The following is a 13,114-nucleotide window of genomic DNA, read 5'->3' as shown; positions in this document are numbered from 1 at the left end:
GTGTAATTTATTACTCTGGAATTTGTATTTTATTCCTGGGGCCCTCTACTGCTTTTAAAAATGTTGACATTTATTCCAACAGCAACAAGCGTTCCATTTCTGGATTCTGTCCCATCTAAAACTTCTAGAACTCTTGAACAGCCAAGGGCAACACTGGGTAATGTTTTTAACAGAAAAATTGTGCTTTGATTTCCATCGAAAGAAAATTCATGTAAATGCCTTTCTTCCAAATGACCATTTAATTCCATCACATCTAATCATTTATTTCTTTCCTATTTCTGAATATAATATATATTTTTTCCTGTAATGCAGGCATCTTATGTTCCATTTTGGGCTCTCTCTCTCTTTTTTCTTTTTAAACTGTAATAGATGATATTTTTTCCATCCTTAAAGGAATGAAAAGCTTTGAAAACTGCATGGACATCTTCATCATCCATATCTTCCCATCTCGTGTGTTTGTGGCCTGTATCACCTCTCTTCCATGAATTGAGTCTGCCTGGAGTCAGCTACTGAACAATTTCATTCTGACCTTTTCTCCACTTTAAATTATCATTTCATCCACCAGCTTTCAAGACAACATTCATGCATTTTTCATCCTTAATCATGTCCTTGTAGCATGTGCTTTGTAACACCATCTAAAAGCATGCTGAAACTCTTAAAATACCTCATTTTAACTGGAATTATTTGGTGGGATGGGGTGTTTGTGTTTTCAGCTCCGAGTGAAACACCATTCGTTCCTCAAAAACTGGAAATCTTTACCAGTCCTGAAATGCAACCTACAACACCTGGTAACTAATGATATCTGTATAGTTGTGTACTTTGAAAGAATGGATAAAGTGACAAAAAGAATCAGTCATGTGTTGGCCTTTTCAGAATATTTTCAGTAGTAAACATTTCCCTTCATTCTCTACCATGAAATTCTTCAAAGAACTGGGTTATCTGTTCTACTTAGTCTTGTGATAATCCTCGAAGAATTTTCATAATCTTGGTATCTCTGTATTTTTTTAATTGAGGTAAAATTAATAGATAACATTATATTAGTTTCAGGTGTATGACATAAAAATTCAATCTTTGCATACATTATTTTGAAGTATTATTCCCTTTCTTCTTGTTATTCCCTATACTTCTTTCAAATTTGCCACTGGAAAATAGCAGCAAAATTATAGATAATAATTATTTTAAAATACATTCCCTTCAATTAGCATATTTAGATACCACTTGGTCAGACTATTTTTCTCCAAGTAGCCTAAGTATACAGAGCACCAAGTAGGCTCTGCAATCCTGGATACGATAAAGAAAGATGAATAAGAGAGTAAAACAACATATATTCTATAATAGAAAGTTATTGGAATAATGAAGTTCGTTAACTCCTGGGGAGGTTAGTAGTGAGATGTAGAATTAAAGAAGCTCTGAACCTTCCACTCTCTAAATCTCAAATATTTGTGCTTCTCCCGTGCTGTTCGGTAAATCACCTTTTGAGTTCTTAACTGTACCTTGTGTTCTTAAATCCCACAAGGGTCCTCCCTTTCCAGTACAGTTAAGTGAACAATGTACCTTCAATTCTCATATAGACATTTAATTTCTTTTGACTCAATCAACACTTACTCATTGAGCACCTACTGTGTATAAAACACAGTGCTGCGCATTCTAGGGATACAAAGAAATAAAAAGCAGTTCTTGCCCTCAGGAAGTTTACAAGTGTACAGTTACAACCTGATTGACCCCTGGGAAATACCATTTATCAAAGCTGCATTAAATCTTCTTTCAGCTCCCCTGCAAACTACATCTGTCCCTTCTACACCTAAACGACGCTTCAGGCCCAAAACACCAAGAACTAAACCTGGTAAATAACTGTCTCTTTAACCTTTCAGGATATTTAATTCCAAATAGATAATGTCCATCTACTTATAAAAAGAAACAATTCTATAGATTAAACATTCTCTGTAAAATTTGGAATTGACTGAAGATGAATAATTAATGCAAAATAACAAGGATCAAACATTTTCAATAAGATCTTAATTGAAAATTATGTGAATGATGTTCTTTTTTTCTGGGAAATACTCTTCTTTAATCAAAGTAATACGTAAAGATTTTTTTTTAAGTACTACAAGGCTTAGATTGAACAAGAGGAGTCTACTGCCCTACCCTATTCTACCCTTGAGACCCATTCTCCAATTCTTTAGCATGTTTCTTTTGTATTTACCTCCACATTTCTAAGTAATATGCTGCTGTTTCTTGTTAGATCAATTTTAGTGACTGATGTTCTTGCATGCAAATTTTGGTATAAACATAGAAACAAGTCCTAGTGTCACAGTGATTTATCCTGTAATTTATTTTCCTGGCATGCATCTAAGTTTAAGTGTTATTAGGCAGACAGTTCCTGTTTTCGTTGCCTACTACTATGTTTTCAGTTTGGCACTAGGGCGATGGCTGAGATGCAGAGGACATGACTCTGGCTTTCCAATTGCTTGTATTTTTTTTTTTAAGATTATATCATGAACAATGAGAGCAATGTAAGATTATACAACCTGCTTGTGAAACTATAATACTGTGTGGAAGCTCAGAAAAAGAAAGTTAGAGTTGAGGATGTAAGCCTCAGAATATGTGTAGGGTTTAGAGGAAAAGGAGAGGGGAACAACGTATATTATGGCACAGAGTTTGAGGTAAAGGTAGTTTATCAACCTGGATGTGACAGTCTTCATTGTCAAAGAGTACACTCAGAATCATGCTCAACAAACCAGGCTTTGATTATTCCATTGCTTATTACAATTTTTTTTATAGCTATACTATTATGACTGAATTTTAAAATTCTTTCCCCAAACTTTTACTCACTGCATACTTTGTAAACACTGACTAAATATGACAGGATTTTAAAAGGGTCATTCAGTTCCTCTTTGGAGGATTGTTTTTTTTTTATTGTCTCTAGAATATTTTAATTTTTTTTTTTTTTCCTTTCCACCACCAGAAAGAACCACAAGTCCTGGAACAATTACATCTAAAATTTCTAAAAGCCCTGAACCTACACGGACAACACTGGGTAACAATATGTCCTTAGTAAATATGTTACTTCATTTCACCACGGAAAGTCCAGTATGCCAGCTTTTATGTAATGTCTCAATCACTGTTCTAATTGGATCATTTCAGCAGTACTAAATTATCTCATAGTGCACATCAACTCCATGACTTTCATGGTTTTGGATAGCTGGCCACGTGGTGGTTGATGTGAACTCAGCATTTAGACATCATCCTGTACCTTGGCGAGCCGTTAAACCACTGATGATTTCTCATCTTCTATGCAACCATTGTTTTTAAAGCTGCGTCTTATACACAGTTCTCCATTTTTTTGAGTAAGGCCCTCAAGTTCAACTTCATTTGGAAAAACAACTTTCTGTTATGGCATTAGTAAAATTTCTTTATGCCGTAGATCATAACATTATACCTATCAGTAAATATTAATTTTAAAACATTTCTCTTTTCTGGTGCTTAAAGATTTAGATGTGGCTGAGAAATGTGAAATAAGGTGCAAAATCAGTACACTGATTTTGGTTTTCTAATCATGGGTTAAAATCACTGTCTTTGGGTAGTTGTGGTGACTAATGACAATGCTATTTCTCTTGAAATTCTTTTTCAAAAAGATGAAAATTTATTACCGTATTTTCATTGAATGGTGCTCTGTGAAATATTATTTTAATAGAATGCAAAATCATCCAAGATGATGGGTTTATAGCACTTGAGGTATAGGTTTTCCTTTTGCGGTTTTAGACACTGAAATGCCTAATTATTGATTTGTTGATTATTTTGTTTCTTTATTTTTCCAGCTCCCAGTAAAACACAGTTTATTTCTTTGAAACCTAAAATCCCTCTCAGTCCAGAAGTGACACACACCAAACCTGGTAATTACCCTGAGCTTTATTTTGATACTCCAAAAGTAGGGTTGAAAAATTATTTTATGCCACTCTTTGGAGCAAGAACTACTGATTTGCATCTTGGTATTTGATACAACTTTCCATGAAAAGAGTGAAACTGCGATGAAATGATGTCATTTATAGCCAACTCCTCTGATATTATCATAGCATCTCTCTGAGCTGTGTGGTGTTTCATTATGTTCGTGACCATCACAGAGAAAGCACAGAAATAGAGTGGTGGGAAGGATTGAGGACTCCCTTGTCTAGGACTATGAAATAGTTTCCAGTGCCAAAGTTGATTGGAATTAAGATCACACTAAACAGTAGCCTTTCAGCTGAGAAGTGGAGAAGTCTTTCCATCCCCTAAGAACTCTGCCTTGTTTGGGGCCTTCTCAGTTCTCAGGCTGCATGACTAGCAATGGTTGTATTTTCCTAATGTTCTATGGCTTCTTTCTAAATTGGGTCTGATTTCCGAACACTGACTTCTGTTTACTTCTCAGGAGACATTAATGATGTTTTGCTGAAGAAAAGAGGCTTTTTTTCTTCTTCTTTTTTTGCAGGGAGGGGTTATTCTGTGTATGTAATTAAAAACAGAGACAATTCCCTGCACAAGGATTGCAGGACATGTTAAATGATCAAATTGTTTTTTCCACCTATCCAGAATCTATACAACAGTCTGAAATGTTGATTTATGAGATTGTATATGGGGAACTTCATCACAACTCATTATTTTCATCTAAACTTTAACCCCTTAGCTCTAGGAAGAATATATTTCTCACTGTAATATGGATTTTTCATTAATGTGTATTTACAAGGTAGGATTATTAAAGCAAGAGGTTTTCTGCTTAAGTGGGCATGATTTGTTTTTTGCAAAGACATGGGTAAGGAAGAAAAGGGTAACTGCTCAGAGAGAGAATTCTCATGACTCCTTTTAAAGAGGCAGTGAGATTTCCAGGTGTTGTAGATATCAGAGGGAAGGAAATTATGGATTAGGCAAAGGGAGTATAGTTGATGCTGTGACCAGGGGTGAGGTCTCCAAATCAGAGAAATGGAATGAAGTATTCTAACTCAGAGAGGTTATTAGGAGAAAAAAGCATAGCTAATAAAACTCAAGAGCCCTAACAGTGTAAACCATAGAACTCTGACAGTCAGCTATCTGAGAGAAGGATTTCATGTACATTTATTTTAAAATTATGCCCAGAGGACTTTAGAATAAGGTAGTAACTCTTACATTTAAGCTGCATTTTGAATAGGGACCTATTACCAAGCAGATCAAGAAATATTACTCTATGTTTGGGTCACCAACTTCTTATTTATTTTTTTTGAATTTTATTTTTTTATACAGCAGGTTCTTATTAGTTATCCATTTTATACTTATTAGTGTATATATGTCAATCCCAATCTCCCAATTCATCCCACCACCACCCCCTGCCATTTGGGGTCACCAACTTTAAGTAAATGTTTTTCCAATCTAATTATTTCTGTTGTTACAAGGTAAAATTTGAAAACATCAAAAAATGTCTCCAAATGTTTATTACCATTTATTCATGATAAGCTATATAATTACTTTTAGTGGTTTCTGGGGGAATAAAAGGTTTCTGAGAGGAAATTCATGAATACAAATCAAGGTGGGAGAGTGTGTTCTTATCACTCTAAGGTATTTGAGCAAAAAGATTTCTTAATTTGACATTTCCCTTTAAAATGGGGGAAATTATTTGGAAGCTAATGGGTTTATATTCCTTTGATTTCTACCTTCTAATCACCTAAGAATAGCCACACTTTTCCCCTAACAGCAAGTATCACCACTTCAGAATCCGTGCCTAAACTTAAGCTAACTCAGGTTGACTTTGAGTGGCCTGAGGCAACACAGAGTGATGACTGGTTCTCTAAAAACCATTGCTTGGGTTTTAGCTTTTTAAAATGTATTTATTTTATGGCAACCACCACTATAGCTCTGCTAAACACTTCTTTTCTTGCCAAGGTTCAAGAGAGCAAATAAGCCACCAAAAGCTTTTTGATTTGAGTCATTCATTGCCTTTCTCAGCCCTCTCCTCACACTCTCCTGTTTTTCTGTGTCACTTTCCATACAGGCTGCTTTTCCTTTGGTTTTCCTTTGTGATTAAGCTAATGAGTAAAAACCCACATTGGTTTTGGTTTGTTTTATAAGCAGAATCCAGCGCTTTCTTGAAAATCCCAGCCATCTACCATGTCCCAACTTGTCTGCCTCATCCAATAAGAATTAGTTAATTATTAAGATTGTAATGACATTTGGCTCTTCAAGCTTTTAACGATCTGAAAAAAAGGGAGAGACCTCCGATTACAGCTATTTGTTGTATGCATTTCTCTGACACGGTGGACAGAATAGTAAATTGTACTCATTGCTAGCCACAAATCCATGAGAGGGTTTTAGTTTTCTTTGTTTTGTGCTAAGGTGAGTGGTGTAGTTATTTGCATGCCACTCAGCTTTTTTATGGAACATTTTTGTACCTTTATCGGTAATACCTTAAGGCTATGAAATAGAGGAAGTCTTATCAGAAGATGTATTTACTTTTAATAAACACTGACTTTAATATTTTTATATTCAGGTGAATTGGAAGCTTCACTGATGGGGCTCCATACCTATTTGGCCTCAGTCTCAGGAACTGAAAAATGCTGGTTTTTCTTTATAAAATTCAAAAGACAGCATTCTTTGATCTTTGTGAAAGCTAAAAGATACTACAAGTACCAAATCTTACTTTTTCACACTTTTAGAAGGCAACTTTGTAGAAATTAAAACCTGGATTACAACCTCAAAGTTTCAAGAGAATTTTTGTTTTTGTTATTTTCAGATGTGAATGCTTTTTGATATTTATTATATTTAATTACTGATATCTACTATTTATTTTCCCTTTCTCCTGTAGACTCTGACATTTAGCCACGCCCCCTCCCCTCCCACACACACATTTTTTTACTTTGCCTAGTGTACTTCTATCTCATACATCACTGCAGCTCTGCCATTCATCTGTTATAATCTATTTCTGACAAGTTCTTGAGAAATCAGAATTCTTTTTTTGGCCATAGACATTCTAATGAATGATGCTACGTTTCAGTAACACGTTGTGCTATTATGCATTGCTTTCAGAATAAATGAAAATTCTCTATCCGAATTATTTATTATTATATTTTCTTTTTTAGTTGCTAAAGATTCATTACATGCTTCCCCCAAACTTTCCATACCCCCTAGTCCAGAAATATCAGAGATAACTCCTGGTAAAGGTAATATAAGGAATACATAAGTGCAAAATTATTTAAGTTCTGTTAAGCTGGTCAGTAGGTGCCATATTAATTGGTTTCTTTCTGTAAGAAAAAAAAAGTCAAAGAATCTTCACTTTTTTTGTATTTCAACAATTGATTTCCTTTTTTATTTTCTTCTTGAAAGAAAAGAATTCTTTTTGTTCTACAGAATAGGAAACCTCTATTGGATGATCTTCTTTTAAAAAACCCAAATAGACTTTGTAACCAAACTATATTCAGCATGAGGTATAATTTACTTACTGCCAATCTGAATGGCATTGGAGAATTTATCTGTCAGAATATTTATATAATATTGTTATTCAATTTATTCAGCATTTGATGAAATCTGAGACTACTTTCTGACTTCTATTGATTTGATAATTTAAATGGAATAACTTTCATGTGTAAATCAATTTGTTCACCAGCAATAGATACTAGTAAATACGGGGAACACCGTGTGAACACTTGTGGCCCTCTTTAGACTGTAAGTTCCATTCCTTTTTTTTTTTTTTTTTTTTTGCGGTATGTGGGCCTCTCACTGTTGTGGCCTCTCCCGTTGCGGAGCACAGGCTCCGGATGTGCAGGCTCAGCGGCCATGGCTCATGGGCCCAGCCGCTCCGCGGCATGTGGGATCTTCCCAGACCGGGGCATGAACCTGTGTCCCCTGCATCGGCAGGCGGACTCTCAACCACTGCGCCACCAGGGAAGCCCTCCATTCCTATTTTTTGTGAAAGAATATCAGATCCAGTCAGGCTGAAAATCATCCCAAACTAACAGAGCTCAGGCACGGTCACAGGTCTGATGGGTCTGTTGCCTCTTCCCACTTTCTTGGGTGAAACCGACTACTGTCCTGCATGAAAATAAAATGGCAGGTGAACAACCTCTGAGAGGTTACACTGACTTCCTTTAATGTAATATCTCCTCAGGCACGAGGAGCAGTAGTGGGGAAAATAGCTAAAAATCAACAACAAAAGTTAGAATTCTCTATTCTTTCTTCTGTTGTGGTTTGTGGAGAGGCTGCAGGCTGATTGAGCTTTATTTCATAAGCCAATAGAACCTGATGGTTCACCAATGAGAGAACACTTGTTATGGTAAAGGACCTTTAACTTGTAGCTTAAATGGTGCTCATCAGCATCCCCTTTGATAATACTTGCTTTTATTGCAGCCCTGGAACCTGAGACTCCACCACCATCACAGCCGCCAATAGGTAATGAAGTTTCCTTTAGTGAGTGAGAAAGAATTCTCTTTCTTTCACACCCTCTATGTTCAACTTTGTGCTTAGCTTTGGCTTTTCAAAAAATTATTTCTTTGTTGTCCTTCAGATCTTTCTTTCGGCCATTTTCACCAGAAGATAAACTCCCTGCCTGTGCTTAAGTGGAAGCTCTGAGACAGGCATGAAAGCCATACTGATTTTGATTTGTCACATTCCTTGTTGTCCCTCCTTATATTTGAGCACCATGTCCTGAGCTTGTTTTAACCTGGTTATTTCCCATAGAGGACCATGGCTTCCCCAGGACATATTTGTGCTTTCACTTTTAGAGGTGTTTTTCTTACTTCCAAAACTCTAACATTTGCAGATTTTCTTGGAAAGCATTATGGTCTTTCCAGATCTAAATATCCTGATGTGCCACTAGGAAATTCATTAAATGAGAGAAATATAAAAACTCACCCCAGTCTACGTAGCTTCTTTTTCTTCAAGAGAGCAAAAACTGTTCTGCTAGTGCTGTCTTAGCCAGTTATTCACATTTTCCTTCATAACATGAGCTGTTGGTTACTTTATTGCATTTACATCTTCCAAATGAGAGTCATGCCTTTTTTTTTCCCATTTCTCTTTCCAAACTTAACTGACCAGCTGCGTTTTTGTTCATTTTGTCTAAAAACACAGGAATCTATTTACATAAAAAAGGAATTTCTTATATGGATAAAAGTTTCACCATTTATGTTTGCTCAACTTAGTACTTAAAAATTAAACATTTTTCATATTTTACTAAAGTTCATCATTTTTCTGTTGATTTTGATTCCTTCTTGATCATTTTTCATGCAGTCTTAGAACCTGGAACACTGGGAACTAAACCTTCAACAACAACATTAGGTAATGCAGTGAGTGACCTACCTTTTTTTCCTTTTCCTGACTGCTGGCATCTTTATTAATAGGCTCACATTAATGGATTTTTTCATTAATGTCCATTTGTGTGTGTGTGTTCTCTATTCCTTTGGAGAAAAATTTTAAATCCTATAGTCTAAAAATTATATCTCATTCTTTAAAAGTTGCCTTCCCTGAAATAATTTGAAAATTCAAAACCTTTTTGCACATGTTACTGATTTACAGATTTTTTTTTATTGGAGTATAATTGCTTTACAATGTTGTGTTAGTTTCTGCTGTACACTGAAGTGAAGCAGCTATATATGTATCAGTATACATATATCCCCTCCCGCTTGGACCTGTCTCCCACCCCACCCCCCTTCCCACCCATCTAGGTCATCACAGAGCACCGAGCTGAGCTCCCTGTGTTGTACAGCAGCCTCCCACTAGCTATCTACTTTACACATAGTAGTGTATTTATGTCTGACCTAATCTCCCAACTCATCCCCCCTCCCTTTCCCCCACCCCACCCCACCCCATGTTGATTTGCAGATTTTTAAATGCTAAGCGAAAAACATTTCCTTTTGAATCTTAGGCCAAATAAATTTTAGTTTTTATCCCTAGTGGCTTCTAAAAGTAACTTTTCTCATGTTCCTGTTGAACATATACCTTCAAAAATTTAATGAGACTGTCTTCTCCAAGCTGTACAAAGTTCTGAGTTTTCCACCTCAAAATAGAATAGAGAGATCTTTTGAACAGTTATTTATAAATATTTGGCAAAAAAACCCGTAAAAATCCATTATTCAAGACTTCATTTAACTGGGTAAATAATGATAGAAAGTTGCAAACAGAAGGATACATATCTGCGATAAATCAAAGGGCTTAAATGTGCTTCCAAGATACACGTAGTATTGATGGTCAGTTTGTAGGGCCACCGTTCGTGTATTAACTAGCTGATTTTCTTTCTTCAGCTCCACCAAAGACCAAACGACCAGGTCGTCGTCCCCGCCCTAAAACCACAGCTAGTCCAGATGTGCCCAAGTCCAAACCTGGTAAATGTGATGTTCAGGGTTCCAATTAACATAGAAAGTGGAATATGGTAGTTTCTGATATAGTAGCTACCTACCACCTAAATAGCTGGGCTTTAGGAACCAGTGTAGTTGATTTTTATATTTAAGGATCTATACTTTCTAACTTCACATTTTATGAATACGTTTATATTTTTATTTGTAGTTATTAAGTATACACAGCAGTAAGCTGGACCACTAAGTGGATCGTTAAAGTAGGGCACCATAAAAATTTTACACAAGATGCGTATTCATGGCAGATGAGATGTGGGAAAGCAATCGGGAGAAGAGGGGCAGATGGGAAAAATAAAAAGGAAAATCACATTCACAAAAAGTACATGGTTTAAGTAAAGATGGAAGAGTAATATTTCCTTCCTCAAGATGCCACTTCTTGACATAATTAGTATTTTTGGTTTTTTGCCTCTATAGCTCTGGAACCTGCTACGGTACAGCCGGAGCCCTTGGTGCCCACAGTTGGTAATTCTGGTCTCCTCCAATTGCTTTCCCAGGTTGTCACTTTTGCTTTTCCTGCTCTCTGCCGAGGCATGACTGCAATTCTATACACAGTGTCACAGTTTTGTTCCATGCTTTCCCTTACCTTTCCTATCTGGGTCTGAAGAGCCTGAAGATAGGAGACTTCTAGAAGAATTCTGTGTGCTAATTCAGGGAAAGTCCATGGTTTTGAACACAACTTCCTGGTTTTCCAGAAACCCTCTGTCCTCCCATCATGTGTCCTTGTATAGAGAAAACCATCTACTCTTTCTCAGGGACTTCCGTGCTCATCCTGGACTTGGCAAATGGCAATGTTTTATTCCAGTGTCATGATTACCATTTCATTGCTTTACTCATTCAACTTGTAAGATTTTCCCCCTTTTAAACAGCTGCATGAAATAATGGCTCCTTCAGCTTTTCTGTTTCTCTGAGGAATTTTTTTGAGGATGTTTTGATAACCAAAGTCACACACACTGTTCTTTGTCTAGGGTCCAAGATAAAAATAGTATGGTCTTTGTAACTTGAGAATATTAAAAGTCTCAAGCTGGTTTTATTGTTTTCAGTCCTAATGCTGTTTTGATTATAATTATTTCATTATAATTTCTCAGCATTCACAGTAAATCTGTCACTGGTTTACTTTCGAAAATTCCAGAAATGAACAGCCATGTAACATGCTGTATAATTTCAAGTATCTATGGGTTATTTTCCTGATTTCCTACTAAGCAAGTTTCAAATTTCTACCTTACTGTTCTTATACTGGGGAAAAGAAAAAAAAAACCTATCCCGTAAGAAACAGAACTATTATACTTGTCATTTTAAAAATTACTTATACAGACAAAAGTCTGCTTATAGTTCTCCTTACTTTTGTTGAGAGACACATTTTGAACATTTCCTGGAGGCTTTTTTCTTTCAGAAAAATCAGTAGGAATGGACACATTTCCCACCCCAGGAATTAATTTTGTTGTATATTCACTGAATTTATATAGTATCTTTGCTTGAGCATGTGTCCTTAATTATTGACAGTTACAGCTGTGACCTTAATACTTTTTTCTTTAGCATCGAAACCATCCAAAAGACCTAAAACTACACGTAGACCAGATGTACCTCAAATCCAGCCTGGTAATCTCTACTTTCAATGTCTTAATCTATAACTAAGTAGCACTAATCTTGACATTCACAGCTCTGCCATGACACTAATTATAGCACCTTTTTTCTTCAGATTCAAAATCACCAAAGCAATTACTTCCTAAACCCCAAACCACAGCAAAACCGGATACGCCACCACCTAAATCCGGTAAACAATTTCCAGTGCTTTGGCTTAAGAAGCTTTTTCTTTGGGGATGTTGCTGAAGATGCTTACAGTTTGTCATATCATGAAAGCATAGAAACCCAAATACCATGTTTTTTTTTGTTCATTATCTTCTCAAAGTAGCCACACTTGTGTTTCATGTGTTAAATGAACAATTTAATGTTTGGGAAATTAACAAATTTTACATCGGATTGTCTGACAGATTCCACTCTTAAAGCATTTTTAGGTTCTGACTTCTCCATTCGGGTCTGTAACGAATAGAAGCCTGGTTTTTCTGTATCTGGAACATTTTTGAAAGTGATTTTAACAGGTACCACTAGGGAGGCTGACCCTGTGTTCTTCCTTTATAGGCACATGGAGATTGGCTTTCTCTAAAATACCTTATTGGCTTTTCAAATGGTACCTATTAACTAAGTGATTTTCTACTAAATAAGAAGATATTATATAATAGTTCTGAAAATTCAATTGTTTTCCAAGTGACATTTTCTCCTAAGATGCCAATTAGTATAAAATTCTAATTTACTGACAGCATCTCTCATAATAAGTAAGTCTCTCAAGAAGGCAATTTATAAATTTAGAATAAACCAAGTTCTGTGTCCTGTGAATTAAGCATCATTGAGCACCTAAAAGTCTAGCTTTCCTTACTTTTGTTTCTTATATCTGTTTATTTTTTATGGTGCAGTCTTTGAGCCGGTTACATTTGAGAATGAAGCACCCTCCACAACCATAGGTAACGATGGATGTCTTCCCTCTTGGTCAATGTTTCTCTGAACTTGCCCCTCTCATTTCTGTCACTGTCTGTAGTCTCTTGTGTAAACAATTGTCATTCATCCTCTTTTTCATTCATTCCCCAAAATTGTTTACTATTTTTAACAAGGACCTTTTTAATATAATTAGGCATTCTTACAGCTGCTGCTCAGCTTACAATCCCTGAATGTTTTTTGTTCTTTGATCATCTTTAGAGATAGTCAGATTGCTTGCAGCA

The 13,114-nt window shown here is 35.9% G+C and overlaps 1 protein-coding gene across 14 annotated transcripts in view; it reads left to right on the top strand.

The window, feature by feature from the left end:
• ABI3BP (ABI family member 3 binding protein) overlaps positions 1–13,114 on the top strand; it is a 250,305-nt gene that overhangs the window by 138,532 nt on the left and 98,659 nt on the right. For 12 of the 14 annotated variants that reach the window (XM_081235523.1, XM_081235527.1, XM_081235520.1 and 9 more), the window contains 12 exons: positions 83–157; positions 714–788; positions 1,769–1,843; positions 2,966–3,037; positions 3,819–3,893; positions 8,344–8,385; positions 9,223–9,270; positions 10,233–10,313; positions 10,758–10,805; positions 11,877–11,939; positions 12,040–12,114; positions 12,812–12,859. The exons of 1 other annotated variant lie outside the window; for it this stretch is intronic. In XM_081235523.1, coding sequence (XP_081091649.1) covers positions 83–157; positions 714–788; positions 1,769–1,843; positions 2,966–3,037; positions 3,819–3,893; positions 8,344–8,385; positions 9,223–9,270; positions 10,233–10,313; positions 10,758–10,805; positions 11,877–11,939; positions 12,040–12,114; positions 12,812–12,859 — 777 coding nt within the window. The remainder of the gene's footprint in view (positions 1–82; positions 158–713; positions 789–1,768; positions 1,844–2,965; positions 3,038–3,818; positions 3,894–8,343; positions 8,386–9,222; positions 9,271–10,232; positions 10,314–10,757; positions 10,806–11,876; positions 11,940–12,039; positions 12,115–12,811; positions 12,860–13,114) is intronic. One more of the 14 variants, XM_081235521.1, reaches the window with a different exon arrangement.

The sequence above is a fragment of the Mesoplodon bidens genome (assembly GCF_964165515.1).
Source record: "Mesoplodon bidens genome assembly, chromosome: 5".
Classification (NCBI taxonomy): domain Eukaryota; kingdom Metazoa; phylum Chordata; class Mammalia; order Artiodactyla; family Ziphiidae; genus Mesoplodon; species Mesoplodon bidens.
Note: the sequence above shows the minus strand (reverse complement) of the source record. Positions and strands in the feature narration are given on the sequence as shown.